Here is a 27613-nt window from a genome sequence, read left to right as displayed (position 1 = left end):
CCTTGGTATTTCTTTTAATTTTCATAAATTCTCCCCAATCTGGAATAATTTCTTTCTGTTGACAGGCTCACAGCCTTTCTTTTACCCACCCTGGTCCACTGGAAACGTTCACGTTTTGAATGATATTTTTGATGATACAGGCTTACGCACATTCCAAGATCTTAAGGGGACTTACTCACTCCCTGGGTCCTCTTATTTTATGTATCTTAGGCTTCGCTCCGCCCTTCATGCTTATGGAGTTCCATGGAATGTGGCATTGTCCACTCACCCTTTAGCTCAATTACTTAGTTCAACTCCTGCCACCAGAGGTCTTGTATCATCTCTTTATAATAACTTTGTAACTCACAATATCAGTTCTCTTGCTGTAACTTCTGTTTGGGATAGGGAACTCAACAAGCTCGGTGTTAGCCCTGTGTGGGATAGAATTTGGGAAAATATATTCACATCTTCTAAAAACTTAGCACACCAATTGGTTCATTTTAAATTTGTACATCGATTTTATGCTACCCCATATCGTCGATTTCAAATGAAGGTTTCTACTGATAATCTGTGCCATGGGTGCACTCTAGGGGCAGTCTGCACTTATCTCCATATGTTTTGGGAATGTCCACGTATCCAAAGTTTCTGGAAATTTGTAGCTACAGCTCTCTCTAAACTTATTAATATAGAGGTGCCTCTGTATCCTGGTCTGCTATTGCTTGGAGATGACTCTCAAGTTGGGCTTAATTTACAGACAAGACGACTCTTTCTTGCAGGGCTGACAGCAGCAAAGAAGGTTATTTTGAAGGGCTGGTTGGAACCTGGTATAGTCTATAACTGCACATGGTTACATTTTCTCTTAGATATCTCACTTATGGAGAGGTCGACAGCAAGATTGCACCAGGCCAGTGCTAATACCTTAACTACATGGTCTACTGCTATCATTCTTATTAAAGACCTTCATTTAAGTTTGAGACCAACAACTCACTAGAATGTGTATATGTATGTGTGTGTGTGTGTATATATATATATATATATATATATATATATATATATATATATATATATATATTGTAAGATAGCGGTTAGTGAGAGACAGCAGGGAGAGGGTTAAAGCCTCCCTGAAGAGAAAAAATGCACCTGGTTGTTTGATTGTGTTACTTTATTGTTTTGTTTAATTGTCTTGCCTTTCAGTTAATCAGTTTTGTTAATTGTTTTATTGTTTAGTTTAATTGTGTTATTATTAATTATGCACCTGGTAGCTATTGCTAAATTGGGACCAGGTGCAGGGTATTTAAGAGGAGCAGTCAGTCTGATCAAGGCTGCTGAGTAGAAGGAGGCAGAAGGAAGGTGCTCTGCTTCCGAGCAGTCCTAATAGTAAGTGCTGTATTAAACCAGTGTGTGTTTGTGTTGGCAGGTAAACGGCTTAGCCGTCCTGCAAGTTAGTGAGGGAAAAACTTGTGTAGTAAGCGCTCCAAGAGGAGCTAGGTGTTTATTTTGTATTTGTTTTATTTTTGTGTCTATTAAAATATAGCGCGTCAGCGCTTGAAAACTCCATTTTTGTGTTTTTTGGGTCGTATTTTTAAAGGGGCACGAACCCGAGTGAGTGCAGCTGGTTCACAATATATATATATATATATATATATATATATATAGATATATATAGATATATATATATATATATATATATATATAGATATATATATATAGATATATATATCTATATATATATATATATATGTGTGTATGTATATATATGTATATATTTTAATATATTATTTTTATATATCATTTGTTTTGTATTATGGTTTATTATGATTTTTAATGTATCTTTATTTTACGCTTTATTTGTTTTTATATATAGTATGTTTTGTTTTTACATATTTATATATTCAGCTTTTTCTCCCCCCCCCCATTGTAAAGATTACAATAAAAATAAAAAATAAAAATTGTTAAAAAATAAATAAACATATACAGTGCACACATTATATAGTGTGACATACGTACAGACACATTATAAATTAGGTCTGTAAGTATAAAACATAAATCTAATGCAAGCCTATGCATACAAATGTACATTAAATACATTAAAATTGGACAAGTGTTTTCTAGATACATGTAAAAATGCCAGTGTGGCATACATACATACACACATACAGACAGACAGACAGTTGGACTGACAAACAGACTTATTTCCCATATATTCTGATATGGGATCCATACGGATATCAAGAAACAAGCCCCCCTTCGCTACATTCCTACATTTACAAACCACTAACCAAGGTCATGCAACAGTCTCTTGACACTGGGGTTGTACCAACAGACTGGAGAATTGTAAACGTAATACTGAGCCACAAAAAGGGAAACAAAACCGAACCAGGTAACTACAGACCAATAAGCCTGACTTCTATTATATGTAAACTTATGGAAACTATAATAAGATCCAAAATGGAAAATTACCTATATGGTAGCAGTATCCTGGGAGACAGTCAGCATGGTTTTAGGAAAGGGAGCTCGTGTCTAACTAACCTGCTTGATTTTTTTGAGGATGCAACAATTTTTTTGAGGATATCGACAATGGATAATTGCAAAGCATATGACATGGTTTATTTGGATTTCCAGAAAGCTTTTGACAAAGTCCCGCATAAAAGATTAATTCTCAAACTAAATGCAGTAGGGATTCAAGGAAATGCATGCACATGGATTAGGGAGTGGTTAACATGTAGAAAACAGAAAGTACTGATTAGAGGAGAAACCTCAAAATGGAGCGAGGTAACCAGTGGTGTACCACAGGGATCAGTATTAGGTCCTCTGCTATTCCTAATCTACATTAATGACTTAGATTCTGGTATAGAAAGCAAACATGTTAAATTTGCAGATGACACAAAAATAGGAGGAGTAGCAAACACTGTTGCAGCAGCAAAGGTCATTCAAAATGATCTAGACTGCATTCAGAACTGGGCAGACACAAAGCAAATGACAATTAATAGAGAAAAGTGTAAGGTACTGCACGCAGGCAATAAAAATGTGCATTATAAATATTGTATGGGAGATACTGAAATTGTAGAAGGAATCTATGAAAAAGACCTAGGAGTTTATGTTGACTCAGAAATGTCTTCATCTAGACAATGTGGGGAAGCTATAAAAAAGGCCAACAAGATGCTTGGATATATTGTGAAAAGTTTTGAATTTCAAACAAGGGAAGTAATGTTAAAACTTTACAACGCATTAGCAAGACCTCATATAGAATATTGTGTTCAGTTCTGGTCACCTCGTTACAAAAAGGATATTGCTGCTCTAGAATGAGTGCAAAGAAGAACAACCAGAATTATCCTGAAAAGAACTGAATCTATTCAGTCTTGAACAAAGAAGACTACGCTGCGATCTGATTCAAGAATTCAAAATCCTAAAAGGTATTGACAATGTCGACCCAGGGGACTTTTTTGACCTGAAAACAGAAACAGGGACCTGGGGTCACAAATGGAGGTTAGATGAAGGGGCATTCAGAACAGAAAATAGGAGGCACTTTTTTACACAGAGAATTGTGAGGGTCTGGAACCAACTCCCCAGTAATGTTGTTGAAGCTGAAACCCTGGGATCCTTCAAGAAGCTGCTTGATGAGATTCTGGGATCAATAAGCTACTAAGCATTTAAACTAGAAAGGAAGGGGGGAGAAAACCAAAAAACAGAAGGGCGACCACATCAAAACAAAGGCAAAATCTCAGGTAAGACAGCTATTAAATGTATTTATCTTAATGCTGGGCTGAATGGCCTCCTCTTGTTTGTAAACTTTTTTATGTTCTTCTTATGTGCTAAATATTTCTAGTAATTGACTGTATTTTTTTAATTTTATTGATTAATTTATTTTAAATCTTTGCTAGCATTAGTAATGTAATTTACCAAAATAATGACGTGTAGAATATACACAGACACACGGTCGAATTGGGTACTGTAGCACAAGCGAGTGTGTGCTGGGATTGAGTTAACTTAACCCTTTAAAGGACCGCGACCGTGTAAACACGATCATACTGAAGTGGTGGATAATCTTCGGCTCCTGACCAAATCCTTCGGCACACATTGTACACATGGGCGCTAACATTGTGCAGCCCTGCAGCTTCCCTATTAATTTCTAAAACATCACGATCAAATTAGAAAACAGGGCAGGACATTTTTACCACAACTGGGGCTAACACAGTTTAAAGAATAAGTAGTTTAAAATGTCATTTAAAAAAAGTTTGCCATCACTCCGAGTGGTTCTGGGTTCTCTTCCTCCATTATTGAGTTAGCATTTTTCTATAAATCTGCCTTGAGATGCTTTGAACTTGTCTGGGGAATCCCAAGTGCCGGGCATTGAACAGCCTTCCTCATTCCATTTAAATCACCTGACATTGTGACCTTTCAACTCTGGCAGTCCCATCTACTGTATTCCACATTTATACAACTGATTTTGAGAAAATTGATAAAATACTGGAATCCAGCAGCAGCAGCACCCAGAATGATTGCAAATACCTTAAAAGGAAAAAGACGACTTCTTTAGCATTAACTCATGTCCTGTACCTACATGACAAGTTATATTCTATTTGTACAATCAGTTCAAATACTGGGATCTTGTTTGTGCCAGCAGTAGCCAAAATTCTGGTAAATAGATTACAGTTTTCTTCTTAGCTATGCAAATACAATTTCCTGATGGGGGTAAACCAGGTTTCTTGAGAACCTAGTTGTGTTACTCTAATCAGTAAACACAGGGAGTTTCAGTTTGCTTTATGCGATAGATGAAGCTTAAAGGATACTCTACTTGGGCTCCCGAGTGGCGCATCCGGTAAAGGCGCTCTGCGTAGAGTGCAGGATGTGCTCTATAGCCTGGACGTCGCCGGTTCGAGTCCAGGCTATTCCACAGCCGATCGTGGACAGGAGCTCCCAGGGGGCGGCACACAATTGGCCAAGCAGGGGGGGAGGAAGGGTTAAGACGGCCAGGGTGTCCACAGCTCACCGCGCACCAGCGACCCCTGTAGTCTGGCCGGGCACCTGCGGGCTTGCTTGTAAGCTGCCCGAGAGCTGCGTTGTCCTCCGACGCTGTAGCTCCTGGGTGGCTGCATGGGGAGTCCACAGTGTGAAAAAAAGCGGTCGGCTGACGGCACACACTTCGGAGGACAGCGTGTGTTCGTCTTCGCCCTCCCGAGTCAGCGCAGGGGTGGTAGCGGTGAGCTGAGCTTAAAAAATAATAATTGGCCATTCCAACTTGGGAGAAAATAATAAAAAATAATTGGCAACGACTAAATAAGGATACTCTGCTGTTTTACCTGTTTGATACCCTTGTTATTCTCCATCATGTGTGTTTAACTATAATTCTGCCCCCTATGAACAGTGAAATATCAACACAACAGTTGCAGACTGATTTCTACAGCAACCTCACTTCAGAAATGTGGCTTTTAGGTCTTTTCAGAAGCTGTACCAGATCCAGAACATGAAAGGACTGGTAAATCAATATCCAAGCAGAAACATACCCAGATAAGTATGCAATGCACACATAATACAACATTAAACAAGTAACACAAGACCATTTGAAAATGTAGACTGTATAATATAGCCTCTGTGGTTCCTCTAGGTAGGAATTCACATATACAGTAAATAATATCACTGTGCTTATAGCCTTCTTTGTGAATGTGTACATTTCTACTGTGTCTGCAATACCATGCCCTATTCACACACCTCTAACTTGTTTGAAGAATGTTTTTTAAGGTCTGCTTTGAATAGCATTTTGCATGCATGACACATTTTTCCACTTGAAAACATTTAAAAAAAATTATAGTTAAATATAAAATATAGAAAGTTCCTGTCACTAAACATACCTATACTTTCTGCAAGCATCCTTCCCCCTCGCAGTGCTTTCATAGATTATAGCTGTGAATATGTCATCACCACATTCAGGCTCTGTCAAAGGAAGGGTGTCAAGCCAGTATATATTTATAAAAGAAACCAAAGGCGTGTTTCCTTTTTTTTATTTTCTCAAGAGCTTTCATGTGAAATACAGTACAGAGTCAAGTATCTGGTCTCAAAGACTGTCAACTACCCAGAGCAATTTAAAGAGCCAGTAGCTTCAAATGTCATTGTAATAGCTATTTTTTTTACATTTCCATTGACTATGTTATGGTGAGTGCAATCATAAGGAGTGGTTCTGGGTTCTGTTCCACCAATACTGAGTTGTTACCTTAAGTTTGAATGCAATGAGGAAGGCTGTCCAGTGCTGGCACTTAGGATTCTCCAGACAAGCTCAAAGCAGCTCAAAGACAGACAAAGACAGATTTAGAAACTTAAATACAATAGTGTTTCTAAATGTTACACTATTGAGTGTTTTATTATGCATCATTTCCACTGCCTGGCGCTACAGGCTTCGGCTGCCCATTGCTAGCCACCGAAATCAAAAGAGCGCTTCAAGGGGTCCCTGAGTGGCTCATCCAGTTAAAGTGCTGCCGCTGGGAGCGCAGGATGAGTCACACAGCTTGGACGGCGCCGGTTCACGTCCAGGCTGTGCAAAGAGGTCGAACTTTGCTGGGGACTCTGAAGGGGGCATCACATTGGCTCTGATCCTCCCGGGGTGGGGGTGGGAAACCAGCTGGGACTCTTTCTCCTCATCACGCAACAGCGAACCCTACTGGCCAGACACAACGAGCACATTCAGAGTGGATGAGAGGCAGGGCCGGTCTGTGTTCTCCGGGATTGGTAGCCTGCCCACCTCTGCTCTGGATTGCTCGGCGTAAAACCGATTCTGGCTTTAGGCTTGTGAGATAGGAGGATGCTCACACGCCCTCAGAACATCTGTGCTGTGTGGGGAGTCGCTGCGATAAGGAGGAAAAAAAAGCAATGTGACTTCAGATTGTCTTGTGTGCCGAAGCAGGATGAACGTTGTTCAATTTAACAAAGTTGTCTGCTTTTGGTGAATACAATGAAGCTTAAAGAAAAACAATTAAGAAAATGTCACACGTGAGGTTTACCTGTCAGTTTCTTCTCTACACTGACGCCCTGGCTATGTGACGATGCTCTTCCTTTGTAGCCAGTTTGGCTCCAGAAAGCCGTGCTGAGCTGCTTGGGCAAGCCATGGACACACCCTGTTTTGTTGCTGGGAGCACCAGCAGTGGAAAAGGGGCACTAGGTAAAAAATGTGGGCTTTGCATGCTATCAAAGTTGTAACTAGTAGTTCGGTGCAGGGAAAGCCAGTTGCATGGAGTAGTGTTCGCTATAACAATGTGTCCCTGTTACCTTCAGGATGTGTATCAATTATCCAGAAAAGAAACTGGACTACTTACACCCCTACATTTGTCTCGTTTCCTGACCTGTATATCGCTTTTACTAAACAACAACAACAACAACAACAACAACAACAACAACAACAACAACACTTTCAAATAATGGTCATAAATTCATCATGAATTCTGACTGAATACCACATGAATGACACCTGAATATCTTCTGCACTTCCTCCGAGTTCTGAAGTATTTCATTTTGAATTCAGCCCTCTTAATTTATGTGGATTTAATTACCCGTATTCGTTCCATGTTCCTTTGTAGCAAATAATGCTGATCACATGTGTAATACATGCATTCATACCTTCTTACTCACTCACCAGGGGATTGTGAGAAGTGTTAATTTATGCATGAATGAATGCCTTATACATGTGATCAACAGGTAATTAAATCCACATGAAATAACAAGGCTGAATTCAAAATGAATTACTTCAGAACTCAGAGTGTGCATAGGATATTAAGGTGTTACTCATCCAGAATTAATTAGGATTTGCCGCCATTATTTTAAAGTGTTACCACAACATACCAGTGGGTTGGCAAAAAGGAGAGGTCAACAAGCCATTGGTAGCTGTTTAAATACAGCACCTTTCTAAAATGAAGGTGCATATTTTTTTAAACATTGAAGAGCCACTCAGTAAATGGGCCCGCATGGCTTTGGGGTATGCAGTTGTATTTTGGTAGGCCGTCTCCTTAGAAACAAGTGCCTGTAAGCAAAAAGGACTATCAGCTGCAGATTTGAGAGGGTTGAGTCTGGTTTATACTGTGAAGGAACGGTTTGCTTGGCATTAAATGCTGAGAATTCTGAAGTTTCCTGCTGCCACTTCACACCACTGTGACCTTGAAACTTACCACCGGTCTGTAAGAATGTGTGGGAGTCATCATGAGTATCTAAAAAATAAAACACTGTACACAGCAACTCGTGCTTACTTTCATCCTAGGGGTGATCCTTTCCCAGAAAATCTGAAAATCGATGGGAACTTCGATCCTTGTTTTTGTAATTAGCACAATGCCTTTTGGACTACATGCACCTTAAGGAACCAGGGCAAGTGTAAAAGACAGCCACCTGCCTCCCGAGTGCTCAGATTTCACCTGTGTTACTGTATTTCAGAGTAAGTTGCCCCTGGCTCCTTGTGAAATATTGGACAGAGAGAATACAGAGAGTACTGCATTTAACATAGAAGTGTTAGATTATTTCAATTAATACATCAAATAAAACTACTGGTACCATACTTACAAGTATCTATACAGTTTGCAATGTTTTATATTGCAGTGCTGGATTCATTTTATTTTAAGCACAATAGTCTAGATTCTCAAAGCTCTTTACTCAATTTAGCTATTATCACGTTTCAGAAAGGAAAAAAGAATCCTATAACCCTAACCCTAACCCTAACCCAAAAATAAATCAACTTAAACACGTTATTTCGGGACTTGTAAATGATTGTATTTGGTGCTTTTTCCTTCCAGTAAATGAGTTGCTTTGAGAATCTGGTGCAGTGTAAAGGCTGTTATTGTTTTTTCCACTGAAAAATCATTCTGAATTGATCTGCCAATTTCAGTCTCAGCAGACTTTGGGAATGTTTTTGTCTTGTGTAAAAATAACCTTAAACTGTAACTGATCGTCCTGGGATAATTAGTTCATTGCAAATTACCCCTTCAGTTGAACTTCCTGTATTTTGTGTCAGAGAAACGGAACCAGATCTTGACCAGGGCGGGTGAGTAGTGCTCTGTGTCCCCTCTATGGGGATTATAAATAATCTTTCCCCTTCGATAAATATCTACAGCAACCATGTGCAGTACTGCAACAGTAGACTTTTTTGTGGAAGTATCATATCTGCTTACTGTTTGCATATCCTAAACTTGCTAAACAGACAAAAATACTTTGTTTGGCTTCCTCATTACTTTAAACGAGACATGAAAGTCCCTGGTTACAAGAACGTGCACAGTTACTGTAGGTCTCAAATAAAGTAAACTTTTTTTTGGGGGGCAATTGAAAATGCTGTCTCTGTCTGTGCGCCTGTCTTTAATTTCTCTACATGGCGAACAACAGAATTGCTTTGAATTTTCAGAAATCTTCTCCAAACTTTTATTATAAACTGCTAGCCTCCTATAGACCTTTGAATAAAATGTAATTCGATTACCTGTTGATTTTATACATAGGTTATCTTAATATCTTACTGTTCTTCCTACTACTGTGCATGTCTTTACAAACACATAACCTACAGATGGAGAGTCTGAGATTAAGAGGACCCTCTACAGCATGGGTGTGGGAGATGGTTTTATAACTGCCATGTATGCAGGGGGACCACTTTATTTCCTTGGTTTTCTCAGCACAGGTAACAGATTTGCAAAAATACCAACATGTTGTCAAAATGGTGCCAAATAGCCCGACAGTATCAATGTCCATCACTGTGGAAAGGCAACTTGTGCCAAGACAACTTGCGCCAAGGCCATCTCAAACACCGGTATCTCTAGCATGTAGACCAGGAGACCAGCAGTGCCACCTGCTGCCAGCTCCACACTCTAACTGTGAGGAACAGCAGCCAAGCTGTGTCTTGGCAACCTCTAGAAAGAGCCAGCTGTCAAACATATTGTAACAAAACCAGCATCTCTCAATGCATCAGACTGTATGGGCCTGGCACATTCTTTTATCCCATTGTGACCACGACTATATAACACTGTCTCCCACTCTCATTGTTTCTAGGATATGTACCGCTCTGGGTTTTTGTATTCTGGGAGAAATGTAAGACAGGGCTTATGATATTGAGAGTATCATAAGACAGATTGCGATACTCTCAATAACTCGATGGAAAGAATCCTGTAACCAAGTTCCAGCACAACTGGAAGCACTGTAATGGTGCCATGCCCTCCATAGTAACGTATTTCCGAAGGCACTGAGCAGCTGTAGCATTTTCCCACACCAAGGCCAATGCAACACTGTGGGATCCCCAGCCAAGATCGCCAACCTGACACAGCCAGGACGTAAACCTGCACTGACCTGACTGCATGATTCACCCTGTATACCACATGGCTGTGGGAATCCACTATGTGTTTAATGTATTTTATTTTACAGAGGGCAGGCAGCACTGCAGTTGTGCTCCAAAGAACGAGGCTTTGGCAGTACTAATTATTCAAGAAATTATTTTAATTCCATTGTTATATGTGGGTGTATTAACTTGTATAAAAAACACAAAGAAAAAAATGACCCAAATTTCACAGCTGGGGAAAGCACGGCACTTCATATTTGTTTCCTTGGACCCTGTCCTGAGAGTACCATCAGTGTTTCCACTTTCTATAAAGAAGGAAACTTTTCTTCCTAGGCGCTCTGCCACAGCAGCCCAAGCCCTTGAAAAGCTGCCTGAAAGCAACGTAAGAAACACACAAACTGTGAAAGAGAACGGGAACTGCAAGTGCAGTGAACCCTGCTTTGACCACTGATGTAAAACTGATCAGCCTAGCCTGTTGATAATCAAGCGTTTTATCACAATTAAAAATATATATTTAAAAACTTGTGTTAATTAGGCTGCTAATATTTCATTATCCACTTAATTAAAAGATGTCTTCTAAGCAGAAAGATTATTCTAGAAATGACCTGAGTCAGATTATAGTATAAAATAAGCATTTAAGTTACAACCACATTGAAGACAAGGTTTACTTTTGTCTCTCTGAGTTGTCTTGTCGTCTTAAAGCTGGTGCATTTATACAGAGCTGAATAGAGGTCAGAATACAAAGATGGCATCAGTCCATGTAAGCTAATGACAGCAGAATACTAATATGGTGTTGTTCACTTCTGCTGTACACAATCTACACTATTGAAACACAGGTGAAATTAGCAAACAGTTTTAACAAACAGCTATGAAATGTGTGTATCATGGATACTAACCTAGCACTTTTTTTCTTCTATTGCCCAATGGCCTGATCAGCCTCATCTCAGGGGCAATTTGCAAGGCTGGTGTTTCATTTGTGGCTACAGTATGTCTGATTTAATAAAAACCCATTGTGAAGCTGTGACAATGCCAATACAACACATTAACTAAGGATCTGAAATCCTGTTGTGTCCCTTTAAAAACCAAAGAGAAGTAAATACCATCACAAGTTTAACATTGGCATTCTTAATCTGATTTACTGCACTACTCACTTCCTTAAAAAACAAACTGCAGCATTGTTCTCTCTCTCTCACCACACTCTTGCCAGAGCTGAACAAAAAAAAAACAACAACAAGGCAGGCCCAGGCACTGGGCTGAACGTAGCAACTCTTAATGAACTGTTTCTGTATTCTTAATAGGAAGTGTTTTTGTTCACTTTAGCATCGGCTAAGTGTATTCAGCAAAACAGATGGTAAGCTTCAAAAGGAGGAGAATCTGTACCACCTCCTGTATAAAACACAGTACAAATTAATTGAACTCAGTCCACTCACCAGTGCTGGGGTTCGTGGGAAATGTATAAAAACAATATTTCACCTCCCTCACATCAACTGAATTTTATTAGATGTCAAGTGGAACCTCTCTGCTAATCTCCTTCATTGGGATTCCAAATCCTCTTGTAATAGCGTGATGCGGTACAGTATGGATCAACAAACGCCAGAGAGAGTCCATTGACAGCAAAGCAACAGCACCCTGTCTCCGAGCCAAATCACAGATTCGGTTGAAGTCAAACAATAATTAAAAACCAGGGCATTAAAACAAGGCAGGACCAATGCACAAGTCATTTTATAGATAACTAGAAGAACAGCCAGTGGAGACTGGACACGCTCCAGGGATGGAAAGATTCCACTGCATAGCAGTTTGATCCATTCCTGGTTTTACTAGCTTTTGCTAGATCCATTCCTGGTTAAGGCACACCTGAGCTTGTTACCTATACACTGTGGCTAATCAAGCTCATAGTAAAACCAGGAATTGCTCAGCAATACAAGTCTTATTTCCATCCCTAGACTCCCTCACTAATATAATATCCCCAACTTTGTATTGGATTTTTCGACTTTTTTCATCGCATAGTTAAATCGCTTAATTCACTGTGCAAAAAAAACCCAACAAAATCAAATTCTGAATTACATCTCCGTAACAAGGTCTTATTCATTTCAAAAAGATATTTCTGAAAGCTGGGTGAATAATGCCAACATATGAAAAACCAACAACAACAGAATGCAGAGCCCTTTATCCTGAACAGCATGCTAAAACAGATATTTATGATAAGATTCATTCCATGAAAACCAATTGAGATTCTGGCAAATGGAAATGCCAGGGGAATGACTTTGTGGAATGTGCCCTCCTCCTTATAACCGGAAATAATTCATCATTCATTGGTTTCCCAAATTACTGGGAAGAACGCAAGGTAATGGTTCTCACTGAAGCATATTTTTTATTTTTCTGCCAGCTTTAATGTAGAAATATATATTTATAAGAAAGAAGTTAGTTCTGGGAGGTTCTCTTTGTGGCCCACAAAACACTGCAATAAATGACTCACCTCTTGGAGGAACATGAGCTGACTCCGGTTCTTTATTGGAACATCATGTACCATTTCAGTTATGCAATGGGTCCACGGGCTCTGATACCTAATGCGATCATTTTCAATTTAGGCCCGGACCAAATCAAAACTTTGACAACCCGCTAATCGCACTTAACAAAACTGCATTTAATAACGTTTTCTTTTTTTTGTAAGTATCTTATTTCTTCTACTCATAAAAAGAAAACACTATTAAATTCAGTTTTGTTAAGTGCGATTAGCTTGTTGTCAAAGTTTTGATTTGGTCCCAGCCTTAGTCTTTGCTTCTGACCAGCAGATGACAAAATGGGTCCGGGGGCGAGATCTCCAGTGAAAAGGGTGTCAATATTACCCAACGCTTTCCTATTGTTGACTTTGGATACCAGTATTTTCACCCAACCCAGCTTCATTTTAGCTGGTCAGAAACACCTGAAAGAGGTGAAACCTGTTGAATAGCTACCAGGTTTAATGGTTCCAATGAAGAGCCCCAGTCAAATACATACTCAGAAAGGTGAGTGATTTATTGTAGTATTTTGTGAGCCACTAAAAAGTAAACATTGAAAAGGAGCGAACATGATAATGAAGAAGCCATTGAATATACAGTAGTCCCTCACATAGGCGCCTAACCCGTGGGGCAGAAGGGGCACGTGCCCCCGGCCCCTCCCCCCCACTTTGAATATGGGGGGGTCAAACTATATATTTTGCCCTCCCCCCACTTTTTTCGTTCAATATTTATGTATTATACCTTGTCGTGTTTGGCATTGGTTTGCTTTAAAATAAAATATAAAAATGAAAAAGTATTTCAGGAGTATGGGCCACATTTATAAACAATCCAAATAAATTCTCTCTACATGCACAAACACATTGGTTTGACCCAAGGTCTGTACCGTTGCGAACATTAGGTAACAGTAAAACGTCTGTAAGCGAATGTGAACTTGGCAGGCGGTCAGAGACACGATATATTAATACTTAAATATAGGCATATATTTTTTCATTTATTACTTGCAAAACTATCTGAAGGAAGAGAGTATAAGACCATTATTAAAAGAAAAAAGGTAAAGAGAGAATATCAGACCGTTATTAAAAATGAAATAATGTTGGGTTTTACAATTAATTAAGGTAATGTTGCCGCAGGGCCATGAACAAGTTATTACCACCAACATCTTTTATTTTTAATTTAGATTAAGCAGTAGTAAATATATAAAAAATGGGCATTTTACACAAGACTGATTTTACTTTAGTGAAAATGTTGACTACAATTGTTTTTTCATTAAAAACGTGTAACTTAATTGTTCTTTGCTGATATTAATGTTCAGCTTTCATATTGAAACGTGTGTAGTTACAAATAATTTAAACTCACATTCTTTTAATAATAAACATTTAGGTAAGTTATGTCCCTGAATGAGCAAAAAACGTAGAAATAAATGCTGATTGATAAAAAGGGCGACTCAATATTTACCAACGTAGGTCATGATCACTAGCACAGCTACACTGTGAGTCATGCAATTTTATTTTTATTTTTTTAAATTATTTATGTACAGTAGATGCCACTTATTAAGAACTTCTCAGTTCCCAGCAAAAAGTTGTCATTAACCGAAAGTTGCCAATAAGCGAAAAGCCCCTGTTTTCAGGTTTATTTATATGGAACAACGATATATACTGTAGTTGTACAAATATGGCACTGAAATACATGCATTTTAAATGTTAGTGTTAAAAAACTAACATGAGAAACACAAAACACCCAAACACGGCAGTGTTTACTTCACGCATGCGTAAAACAAACAAAAAAAGGGAGTAGGCTTAAGTAACTCCCCAGTAATGTTGTTGAAGCTGACACCCTGGGATCCTTCAAGAAGCTGCTTGATGAGATTCTGGGATCAATAAGCTACTAACAACCAAACGAGCAAGATGGGCCGAATGGCCTCCTCTCGTTTGTAAACTTTCTTATGTTCTTAAATAGTACTACACAACGATGTACTACAATTGTCCTTACAATGAGTAAAGCAAACATAAAAAAAGTGTTGTACTTACAATCAATTCTAAAGAACACAATTTTAAAATAAGAAATTGTCCAACGTTGTCTGCTTTTTACAATGTACCACCTCCCGCTGTAAATCCATCACAATTTTGCGTGCAGCTTTGTAGCCAGTTTCAAAGCCACGATTCTGCCTCAATCCACCAGAAATATGATTTGCGAAGTCAGTGTGTTCCCTTTCAATTCAAAGATGACCGCCAAATCAATACTTTTGGGATATGCCTGCTTGTCAGGTGTTCGCTGAGCATTTTAGATAGGCCCCTCCGCGGAGTGACATCCTCGGTCCCGCCTCACCAAGGTAATAAATACTGTGTGGAGATGTCAGTCTCTTTTGCCTTTCACAGACAGGTAGGTAAAGTGGTGAGTGTTACCCTAACCCCTTTTTCCAGTTGTGATTGACCCTTTAGAACTCCTTCTTCGAGTTTTTGCGAGTTCCCTTGCAATTAATTGCTGGAAGTGCTTGCCACTTCCCAGGAAATCAGAAACTCGGCAACTAAAGGCTGAGTTAACGCTACGCAACTGCGTTTTAGTTTAAAAAAAAAAAAAATCTTTCTTCATCAGCCTAGATCGCTCGGCGATTGTAGCCTGCTTTCTAAACCTCTGCAGCTTGCTGCACGTTCCTTCTGTATTTTCTTCTGCTCTTTGCAGCTGTGAAAAGAAAAATGAAAGGAGAGAAGGGAGACACAACCCTCCAGCGAGTCCAGCCTTGCTCTGCAACCGCTGTTGACTCGAGGGCTTTGGGCGACCTCGGTACGCCCACTTAGTGTGCGCGGCCTAGCACCCTTACAGGCCACCGATTACTATTGATTTTACTGTCACAGTAAAAAAAAAAAAAAAACCTCCAGCTTGCTGTTGAGTCTCTCTCTTCTACTGCATTGCAGTTTTAGAAATAAATAAATAAATAACCACACGCTTCCTCCATTAGGCCTTGGCCTTAGTGTGAGCAGACCGCACGCATCACCGCTCACCCATAAAGTGGTGTGTTAGTGTGTAAAAAAAAAAGGGAACAGGTGTGCTTTCTTTTTCTGTCTCTCTCCCTCTCCAGGTTCGTAACTGCACTACCCTGCTGCAAGCTTTGCGCCTCACTGGTTGTGTGACTGCAAGCAGCCCAGGCACAGATAAGCAGCCCAGTACCTTGGTGCTTTGCTCTCGGTACTTGGTGCTCGGTGCTTCGGCGCTCCTGTGTCTGGTCCTCGATGCCCGCAGTACCCTCTGGTCCTTGGTGCCTCAGAGCTACACGGCTCGGCGCTTCGACACCTCGAGGCCTTTTGAGCCCTGTGCAGCGGCGTCCTTGGTGCCACGCTGCCTCAGAGCTTCGGTACCTCGATGCTTCGGCATCCTCAGTGCCTCGAGAGCCCGCAGTACCCTGTGGTCCTCGGTGCCTCAGAGCTTCGGTAGCCTCGGTGCTTCGGAATCCTTGGCGCCTTGAGAGCTACATGTCTCGGCGCTTCGACGCCTTGGGGCTTTTCGAGCCAGACAGGAGACAACTAGAATGCTCAGATGGAAGTCTGACTAGCAGGTATCAGGCTTTCAAGACTGTTACTCACATCTGCGATGCTTGGAAATGGATTCCCGAGCCAGTGATTGCTTTTACAGATCCCCTGAGAGCAGAACCTGACACAGACTTTCAGTCTTGCTGGGAGCAGGCCGATATTTGGGATGTAAATTAGACAATGTGATTAAAAATGCTTAGTTACCTGTAACAGTGTACTGTGTTTAAAGGATGTTAAGCAAGCAGAAATATTATTGCAGAAACCTGTGTTAGCAGAAATCTTAAAATATGAAAATATTAGACAAAACTGGGTAGGCACTGACCTAATGCAAAAGTTGTGTGTGTGCCCCTTTTGGAATGTACATTAAAATCACTAGAAACAGCCTGACTTAAGACAAGGGCTCCTGCTTATCTGCAAATTACCAGGAAGGAATTTAGCCAGTAAGGTTTACTGATATACACAATTGCTATAACTCAAAAGACAAGTTAGTTGTTTTTTTCTTATCAATGGAGAAGGGATGTATTTTAAACCCAAAGTAGAACTATTTGACAAGACGTGTGCCTTACAGCAGGAACACCTCATAATTATAATTTAAATTATTGTAGTTCACATATCTTGTGTTTCTAACCAGTGGAGTCCATCAGTACTTCTGAAAGCTCACCCTTTTCCAACCGATTGATCCCAGCTTGTTTAAACTCTGTACAGTATGAGTTTATATACCCTCTTTTAATCCTGTTATTAATTTGAGCGATTTAGTAGCCCTCTTCTATCTGTTCGTCTATTTATTTTTGTCCTGTCTTTGGTGTCACAGCCTCCTCTCCCCCCCCCCCCCCCCCCAGCGTGTCTCTTTGGATCATGCAATTCACAGTGACCTTGTGTCACACTTAAGTGGTTATTACTCAAGGACCTGCATTGCGTTCGGAATATCCAATTGTTCGGTATTACGGAGTCTGTATTCACGAGGGACTACTGCATCCTTTCATTGTTTTATATTTTCTAGTTTTCCTAACGTATACACTTGGGAAGGTGCATAACAATTGGAAGGATCTGTCCAAAATACATCAATGACTCCTAATATGAATACAATCAGTCACACTCTGGTGCAAGTATCATTTTTCCCCACTTGTGTGATGCAGAATGATAAAAGCGCAAGCATGGAGATAACAAGTTTGTACCTGAGAACTGAAAACAAGCTTTTAAACAGACATGTAACCCACTCCCTCAGAATGGAACCAGTGGAACAAAGCGCTCATTGTTCTAATTTGATACAAAGCTCTAGTCTTAAGAACCACTGCCTATATTTGAAAGAACACCCCCCTCCCACAAGGTACTTCATTGTACTCTTCCAACAAACCACTCGAGAGACAGAGACAGACGTATAGAAACGTACAGCCATCAGAAGAAGACTACATCTGTGCTAAAATAACTTGCAATGAGTTCTCTCATCTGAATGCATATTGAGCCCATTTTTGAAGCAACTGTGGGATAGCACCACATATATATATATATATATATATATATATATATATATATATATATATATATATATATATAAAACGCATGTGCAAATTATCACGTTTTCAGAGTAATTCCCTTTAAGATGTTTAAGTTGTTAGATATTATTTAATTGACAAAGTGCTCCTTATGTTGCCCTTATTGACACAGTTATTGAGCAATCTGACAGTGCGTTTCAATAAAGAACATGTGATCAATCCACTAATATTTTATCTGCGGCTATTTCTCTTACCGTTCTTTTATCCTTTAGATATAAAATAATTTTCATTTCACTTTGGTTTTTTTTCCTTACAAATGCATCATATCTGCAGGGAATTGTGGTTTAACCTCTTATTAAAACTCGACAAAAAAAAAAAAAACACATATCCCAGTATGCACAGCGGTAGCTATTAGTTGCATTTACTAGTTTTGTTACATTATTTCATTGTCTCTTACATTATTTCATTGTCTCTTACATTATTTCATTGTCTCTTAACAGCCTTGTTTCAGTAGTATAGCACCTGCAACCGGATGAAAGAAGCTTTTAAATCACTCCGTGCAGAACTTAATTTCCATTGATTGGTACTCAACTGTACAGATTGTTGAGAAATTAACATATTTATTAATTAAGCTTGTTTGGTTTTATTTAATACCTGCAAAAAAAAAGGCAGCTCCTTATTTTTAATTAAATTGTAATTAAAAGAAAACTTATTTGCAAAACTGGTTATACATTTTTGCAACAGGTTTTAAATCCGGGGAAATTCATTAAACTAAACTCGCCTTTTGTGTGCAGTTTGAATAAAAATAAGGAGCTTTTTTTTAACATTATCAAGAAAGCAGAATCCTAGTCTCATTCAAGTTACGGGAGAAAAAACTAAAGTGACCAATCAACGCCTTTCCAGAGTTTAATTAAGAAACGGAGTCAGCTAAATATGACTTTAAAACGGACATCACGTGATCAAAAACAAAAACCAAAAACAAAGAGCTTTAAGTATATTGATGGGCTCTCCCTTATGCAAATGTGTTGAAAGGTCGCCCTCTAGCAGAAAGTACAGATATAGCAGGACTGCTCTGGGTTAACTATGTCAACTCCTTTTAAGATTTTAAAGACTTCAGTCCTGCCCCCCTGATTCAGTTTTGTTCCAGACTAAATAGCATGTAAACACAGAAGCGCAAGACAGAAAGCACTTCATTTTAAATTCGATAATTGCAGAATGTCAGCAGGAATTACAAATACCTCCAGATATACCTACTGATTGTTCAAATGCATAAACAGACCTCAGGAGGTAAGCCCTCCTCCTCCCCCTTGGCAGGATGTGACCAGCATTAGCAGTTTAATATCCCAGCCTACTTCCTTCCTGACAACCCCAGCCCTTCACCCCGATCAGCTGAAAATGAAGTCACCTTCACTGCTACCAGAGAGAAGTAGTTAGTGGGTGAAAATCTTTGCATCTATCACCAAAAGTCAAGCAGACACTGGACTCCAAAATTAATGTAAAAAAAATAAATAATAATAAATCGGTGGCAACCAAGCCACGTAAATTTGTGTATCAAAAATTTTGAGGCAGCACTATAGTATAGTTTTTCATACTTTCATATTATAGACCGCTACTTTTAGCAGTCCTGTGTGTCACAATTGCTTGAGATTTGTAGGTCAAGCACCACAAACCGATTATTTGACCATTCGTACTGGGCTCTCCACAGCGGGCAGGTGACCCCCAGGTGAGGGTCAGGGATTCTGTGGGGGTGCCGAGTGATTGAATAATCAGTTCGAGCTGCTTGGTTTGAGCTCTGTACAAGTCAGGGTGCTACATGATCGATGTGAACCTTGCAAGGAAAGTGTAGCTACGTGTGGACACAGGGTTCACTGTGCAGGGTCTGTCATGTGAACAGCTAAACACAAGCCACATCGCGGACCTGTGTGGTTGTGTCATTTGTGCAAGTTTTTATTTGCCTCTTATCTTGATCAACCATCCTCTGTCTTTTTGTTTGTTGTCGGTAGAGAAGGTTGCATGTTCACTGTTTCCATCTGAACCAAGCTGTGTGAACCAGCCCACCCGATACAGGGCCATTTCTGATGGTTATGTATTACATGGATATCAATGACAATAATAAAGTACATTAAAGATTTATACAGCCCAAGCGCAAGGGCAAAGGCACATTTTCTGAATGGATTAAAAGTACTTTAATTGAATACCACCATTGAGAAACATTAGTCACGGGTAGAAGCAGATCAACTATATTTCAAAGCAGTTCTTGCTAGTTTTATCTCATTATAATGCAAGGCTTTCATACCATTAAAATCTGCTTTTGTCCAGCACTAGTTGCTAAGCAGGTTTTGCTTGGTTTGGTTGTGGGATCGGAGCTGTAAGAGAATTGCTGTGGTGAGGGAACATAATCGGACATTCTAAATTGGGGGTAAAATAATTGGGCACTCAATTAAAATAAATAAATAAATACATACATACATAAATAAATAAATTTTACAAAAGAGGAATTCAGGTCAAATGAAACCAATCTAAATGAGACTTCCATTTAAAAAGCTATTTTGATGATTCTGTTCAGTCCTGTTATGATGCAGATAAGAAAGCGTGTTTAACACATGCTGTACGTGACCCAACAGAGGGAATGCAGTGTCCAGGACGAGAATCAAACTGTAAACCACATGGGGAAATGAAAACCTGTCATGCTTTCTGTGGGTGTCATTTGGTGATCTCAGTTCTGCTAGTAAGAAACACATTCTTCTCAAGAAACAACAACAACATACAGACCCTTTACAGGAAATGCTACTGAAAACTTAGAAGATGGACAATTTGAACAGCACATTGTCATCTGGGTTAGCGTGGGGTGAAAATCTGCAGCAAATGGACGGTAGAGTCATCTTTTTGGAGACTGTTTGCTGTGACAGTCGTCGATTCGGACGCAACTGAGTGTCTGCCAGACCTTTCTCATTCTGACTGAAACTGATTTGCAACAGAGAGATGCAGTTTTTATATATCACACAATGGGGGACATGTATCAAGATCTGCCACATTTAAATGCTTAAATGCGCTGCGCCGGTGCTCAAAACAAGCTACCAGTAGCACAGATTAACAGACTAATCTGACAAATAGCGCCTTCCCTCCAAATGGGCTACCTCAATTGAACAAAAGGTAGAAATGACAGTTCAAAATGGGCTAACCCGTGTTTTAAATACAATGTACAGGTTAACATTGTTTTTTTTTTTATGATGGATAAAACCTAATATACATAATGAAGAGGAAAACTTAATGAACCAAGTTTATTATACAGTCAGCACTCGGATATCCGTTACCCAGGTACACGTCAGTCGCGTTTTACTGCCCTTGTATTACGAAATAATTAAAATCAATCCCCATCTACCTACCTACCTACCTACCTACCTACCTACCTACCTATATATATATATATATATGCAATATACAATATGCAATGCACTTACCCATCACACGCGATTTCCGTCCGTCAGCAGTTTTCTGATACAAAGCCCGTCTCTTCAATGTTAAGTACTTGTTTAACCATCGTAGCCCGGGATTTATTTTAGTTTTTTTTCTGGCATGCCAAATCAGTCTGTCTATTATTGTGCAGTTACACAGCGCTTCCTCCAAAAACAGTGAACGAGACAAGGCACAGTAATGTAAAAGTTAATCATTAAACAGTTTTAGATACATTTTTTTTTTTTTTTAAATCTGTGATCTTTAGTTGTGCATTTTCATTTGCAAGTGAACTGTGACATTAGGGCCTTATCGAGCACCATATTTTGCAATTTTGAATACTAAACTTTGGATACTGTTTTAATTCTGGAAACTGGCGTTTTTGTTTTTTTTAAATCTTTTGCTAAATTGCATTGCCGTTTACGTTTTATGCAGTTCTGTGCATGGATAACATTTTGATTTCATTTTGCTGTTGGGTCATTAATGGGTAATTTTACATTATGCTAGAACAAAACGCACTGGATTTAAAAGTATGTGCTGTACTACAGTCCAAGTGTTGTCTATTTTGGCAAGTGATATTTTCAGAATCATATCGTTCTGAATTAAAATACTACTTCTGTTGAAAATATAGAACTGTACCAACAAAACCAACTACAGTACTAAATGGAAGCCAACTTATTTACTTTCAGCTATGTATTTTCTGACATTGTATATTTTTTGTGTTCCCTGAAAAAACGGACAAGTGTTTGTCTTTTATTGTGTTATTCCACCAACTCGTGCGCTAACAAATTTCAATGAAAGAATCAAAACTAACAAAACTAACAGGAGGACCGTCTTCAGACAGTTAAACATTCGAGACAGATTGCTGGAAATATCCTGCCTTGACCCTGCTGAATCAAATCTTCCATGAATGATCTACCACCATCATGATCCATCTCTTGTGATATGTCAGATAAGAAAAAAATAAGAAAGAAAATGGCAACAGTGCCAAAGAAAAGAACAATACGAGTGACAATATACGTCTTCCTGTACAGTTCCTCAAACCCAAGTCATGCTTTTTCTATCCATTCGAAATGTGTGTGTGTGTGCAGGGCAGGGTTTTGTTTGGGTGGTAGGGGGAAGGTTATAACGTGCTCACCTACATACATGTCAAATCAGATTAAATAATCAGATATGTGTCACACGCGTTTAACCGTCACTGAAGTCAGAATTTTATAGGGTCGGATATGCGAGCGCTGACAATGACGAACACAAACAATTGTACAATGCAATAGCCGGTATCGAGCTATAATTTTATCCTCAGGGAGATCAAAAAGGAAATGCGGACCCTAAATACTCTCCCTTCTTCTCAGTACTCTCCTTCTGTTCCTGGGTTGTTCAGGAAGGTTAGGAGCCTGCACTCTGTCGTAAGAAAGACGTTATGACTGCTGCCATAATGCTCTTTCCTATCAGCTGTTTTCTGACTTTTTCTTTGTGCACAAATAAGACCACTTTATTTTTGGAAACTTTTAGAGCCGAAGCAGCTGTTCTGCTGCTTCATAAATCTCAGTCTCATCTACAATTTGCCAATTAAGGCTTGACAAGCCTTAGAATGCATGGCTAATAAGTGGCGGAGCGCATTGCACAGCCGAGCTCATTTTGGCGCGCTAACATGGCCTTAAACTTGCCAAAAGTGATACATACCGGGCAATTTTAAGGCCGGCGTAAACTCGGTGCGATGGCCTTAATGCCGTCGCAAACGCTTGATATGAAAAGCCAGAACCAGAGCCTTAGAAGCAGTACCAAAAAACAGCACCACCTGTACTCGACTCATTGTGGACTACTGTCAGAACCACAAATTAGGAACAGCAGTGTGCTGGGCTGTGGGGACTACACATGGGACTGTGACTGAGAAATAAGTACACCCTATTCTAAGTCTTATAGTTGGGTATAGTGCAGTTATAATTATTTGTCTCCAGTTTCACGCTTCACACAAAATTTGTATATCACTCAAACCTTTTTTTCCTTTTTGCAACTAAACAATTTATTGAATTTGAATACATTTTTTCTTCCTCCTCATATATCAAAGACATGCAAATAAACAATGTGATTTAATTTGATTAACAAAACTTAAATTCACAACTCCCAAGCCTATCCAAGACCCATAAGCAATATAGTGTTTTTAACAGAATCTTCCATGCCAATAATAAGAATTATTAGGAGTCAATCAATTGATCTAAAAGGTGGCAATCTACATACTGTTATAGTTTAAATAATACATTTAAAAAGGACAGTGTATACAGATTTGCAGCTGTTTACATCCATTCAAAACACTCATAATCATCCATATATTAATAGTGAGAAACACAGGCACAACATAAGATCAACAAATAAGTAAAAAAAAAGAGCTATAACCAAAGAAAATGGTAAATTAGGCTAAGACCCCACTTAAGTCATACTGTACACCCAACGGAGAACAGCTTGTCATCCACCACTAAGACTCTTCGTACACTAAACCCAAAAGGACTACTGTGTGTCTCTTTACATGAACAGAAACCTCCTATTATATTATATTTTATTTAATCGGGAAAGTCCCGTTGAGATTAAAATCTCTTTTTCAAGGAAGAGCTGGTCAAGCAGGTGGCATATAATAAAGAAACACAAACACACACACACACATTAAAATGAGAGCAACCAATACAAACAAGTTCATCAAATTACAAGTGACAATTTAGGAGCATGTCAGTTTTTAGTTCGAACTCCTTAGGTATCAAGGACAGCAAGTTTCAGTTCTCCCTGAAGTTTATTTCAAGATCAGGGAGCTCGAAAACTGAACACCTCCTAAAAACTGAAAAAAGAACAGCCATTGCATGCAGAATGAAGTTAATTACCTTTAGGTTTCCAAAACCAATACTTGCGCCACCGGTTCATTGTCAGGATCCAAAACCAGCTTCAGAATATTCTCTACAGTGTAAAACCTGACTCCAGGCTGCCTTAGCTCTGAGGGGTTTAACATTTCTTCAGTGGGCGCAGGTTTCTCGTCACCTACCAGTGAAGACGACCCGAGGCACTTTGGAGAACGTCGGGAGATCCATTTTTAGCTCACCAGCCAAGGGATGCTTATAGAGTCAGCTTTAATAAACAGAGGTCTGTGTCTGCAGAAACCATCACTTCCTGTTCACAGAAATACAAAGCCTTGAGAACTGTAACATCCCCCCCCCCCCCCCCCCACATCCATCCTCTTCACAATGGACCTAATAAAAAAAAAATACTAATAACAACTTCAGCTGTATTTGCAGAACTGCTGCAGAATTACTAAACACTGTGTAATGGTACAAGCTTACTGAAACACAAAGAAAGTCATCAACTTATGAATGTTTTACACAACTAATTGCAGTGGAATAATGTTCATATTTTCCAAAGTAAGGCATGTTATTTCGGTCAGTAAATTCCATATTTTACTTTTACAGTATTTCCTGTTTTTTTTTCTCTTGCATCCATGTTTTAGAATTCTTTTTATATAGGGTTACCATGTGGCTCCAGATTAACCGGACGCTGGGAGACAGAACGGGATTTCAAACTTGCCCCTAAATTGAAATAAATGAAGGTGTAAATGAACCATCGTTAACTACAGTTAATAATGGTGCTTAAATACCCGCATGCGCGTCAAATAACTGTATTATACCAAGAATGAATTGCAGCCAGTCGCTATTTTTTTCTGTTTGTTAAAATTCAATCGCCCGTATTATTCTGCAAATACAATCAAAGCATCGTCATCTCGTTGCTCTATCGATAAATTAGCTATTCGTTCATTAAGATCTGATCAGAAGCAGCTGATCAGTGTGAATTGTTTGCTGCGCCCAAGCAATTCCACCACAGCAGGATTAATCTCAGCAAAGGTGGAGCTCATTTATACGTGAATTACTTTCAATTTAGGGGGAATTTTGAAATCCCGGTCTGTCTCAAAGCGTCCGGTTATTCTGGAGCCATATGGTAACCCTATTTTATATCCTAGCCTTGTATTTAATGTATTATGCATTGTTTTTCACTGTATTTCATGTATTATGCATTTTTCACTGTATTTAATGTATTATACATTTTTTTTAAGGTATCTTGTAAAGCACTCTGGTCCACTATGAAAGGCGCTATATAAAATAAAGATTGATTGATTGATTGATTGATTTACATTTTTTACATGTTCTTTAATGGATATTTAAGTAAAGTTGAGTCTTTCTTTCTTCAAAATTTAAAACGCCCCCTCACAACAGCACAGGAGAAATGAACATCAGTGAAATGAACAGGTTTTTTTTGTTTTGTATTTTTGACAGCAGATGTCAGTGAGCTATCAGCTCCTCTGGAGGTCAAATGCCAGCCTTGTAGGTAAATTAAGAAAAAAAACATTTGAAAGTCATTTATGCAAGGTTTTGGTATTGAAAGTGGTACCTGTATTTTTGTTAGGGCTTTTGAAATCTTAATAAAAATGTTTATTGCTCATATTTTTTACTTTATGTACAATAAGTTAATTACATGTAGTACGTGATAGCCTAGGTACATTACATACATAACATTACAAAACATTGCTTGGTGCATAATTATCAGAAAGAACAATTACAATAAGGCACCTCCATACAGTAGGTATAAAACCATAAAATCAGACTCCTTCCTCATTAAGCAGCATTAATCCGATACTGGATTTTCTAGATATATGTAGAAATTGGTCTGCAGCCAGAGAGGTTACCGTAAAAACTAGTGTATAAGTGCACCCCCCCCCCCCCCCAACCCCTCCCCCCCACCAAGCATTTTTGAGAGAACAATTTCAGGTAAAAGCCTATAGGTCACACCGGAGTATAAGTCGCTCCCCCCTTTTTAGGACCCCCTAAAAATACCTAGAAAATAGACTTATACAAAGTTTTTACTGTAATTAAATAATGCCATGGCTGGCAGCTGGCTAATGAAGGGAAAGGTCTAACTGAAAAACATTCCTGAAATCAGAAGCTTTAAATTCACGGAAGCATATCCCACAATGGAAAGCTTCAGACAATGCACCAGCCTCTCCCCAGAAATACCTTACTGTAAATGCATTCACATGTTAAAATTAGAACTGACTTCTCTCCTTCCAGTGTTCTTAAATATGCAGACTGTAAACAGGATGCAGCAACTATAGTTCTTTTGAAACTAATTAGTTTTGGTTTTTTTGGGGTTTTTTTTTATATAAAGTACAGTAGCTTCAAATCAACACCTTTTTAAGGCTGTGCCAAACAATTGTTTTTGTAATTGAATATTCTAGACTTCTTTTTCTTTAACTTTTTGAATATCAGTTTGTTAAACCAGCTTTGTCAAACAATAACATGCTTCAGAAGCAAACTAACAATAATGTATGCTCATTACATACTCATCAGTATAGATTTTTAATCTTGGAACTTGTAATTAAGTGCTACAGCAATAATTACAAAAAACCTGAATAAATCTAAATACAAAAGTGTTCTTTTTTTTTTAAACTGTTCTAGGTAAAAGCCTGTAATGAAATCATTACCGTAAAAAATTGAAAATCAAATGTGGAACCACCAAGAGAACAAAAAGCAGCATGTGTGTAAACTAGATATTTTTAACATTCTTATATTACACTTTGTCTTGAACAACTTTTTATTTTTAGCTCTATAGTAAAAACAAATGTCACAGAAGGTGAGAGTTGCACGTCTACATGTTCTAGGAAAAGGCTACAGTAGCTCATCATAGACAGTCTTGTAAATAAGACGTTTTAAAAATATGCTTACTTCACTTTAAAATCGCCAACAGATAGAAGAATGAGTATAACACCTACAACATTTCTGAGACTTGCTGAACACATTATTCCATACAATAAGCCAATGCAACTTACTTAACTAAGATCCCGGTTAAGAACGTATCAGCGTGTTACTGTGTGTCCTATATCCTTTTAAATATGAAGCGATTATATTTTCCAGGTTAAGATCAACTGAATTCCTCTTAAAACCCATTACGCATGAAATCCAGAGACCAGGTTTTATTGTGGCAATTTGGCGACACTACTAAGGAGGGATGGGCCAACTAAATACATTAAGTAAACTTAACGCTGTGGGATGCCAGACATACAGGACACAGACTAGATCAGCAAAATGTCAGGGTTAAGAGCCATGTCTGTCAATACAAAGTCCCTGTACACGGTACAACATGTAGAGCTACCTTAGCTTGAATTAATTGAAGCCGGCTTAATTTTACCGTGTAATAAACAAGGTTTTAAAAAGCGATTTTTACCTTATTATCATGAGCAGCATTTCTGTTGCATATCTGTGGTCCTCTGATTATTTTTTACACTTTAAATTCAGGATATGCAGATATTTCAAACTCAGTGCTTTGGATTTGCTGCTAAGTTGCTGCATCCTG

The 27613-nt window shown here is 38.8% G+C and overlaps 1 protein-coding gene across 2 annotated transcripts in view; it reads right to left on the bottom strand.

Moving 5' to 3' along the window:
• Window positions 1-27613, bottom strand: part of LOC131737501 (FYVE, RhoGEF and PH domain-containing protein 4-like) — a 138982-nt gene that overhangs the window by 83880 nt on the left and 27489 nt on the right. The window contains exon 1 of one of the 2 annotated variants that reach the window (XM_059026810.1): window positions 24103-24295. The exons of the other annotated variant lie outside the window; for it this stretch is intronic. Coding sequence (XP_058882793.1) covers window positions 24103-24142 — 40 coding nt within the window. The 5' untranslated portion in view covers window positions 24143-24295. Of the gene's footprint in view, window positions 1-24102; window positions 24296-27613 lie in introns of those variants that run through there. 2 annotated transcript variants of the gene reach the window in all.

This window comes from Acipenser ruthenus, chromosome 7 (genome assembly GCF_902713425.1).
Source record: "Acipenser ruthenus chromosome 7, fAciRut3.2 maternal haplotype, whole genome shotgun sequence".
Lineage (NCBI taxonomy): Eukaryota > Metazoa > Chordata > Actinopteri > Acipenseriformes > Acipenseridae > Acipenser > Acipenser ruthenus.
The sequence above is the reverse complement of the archived record's forward strand: the minus strand, read 5'-3'. Positions and strand labels throughout refer to the sequence as shown.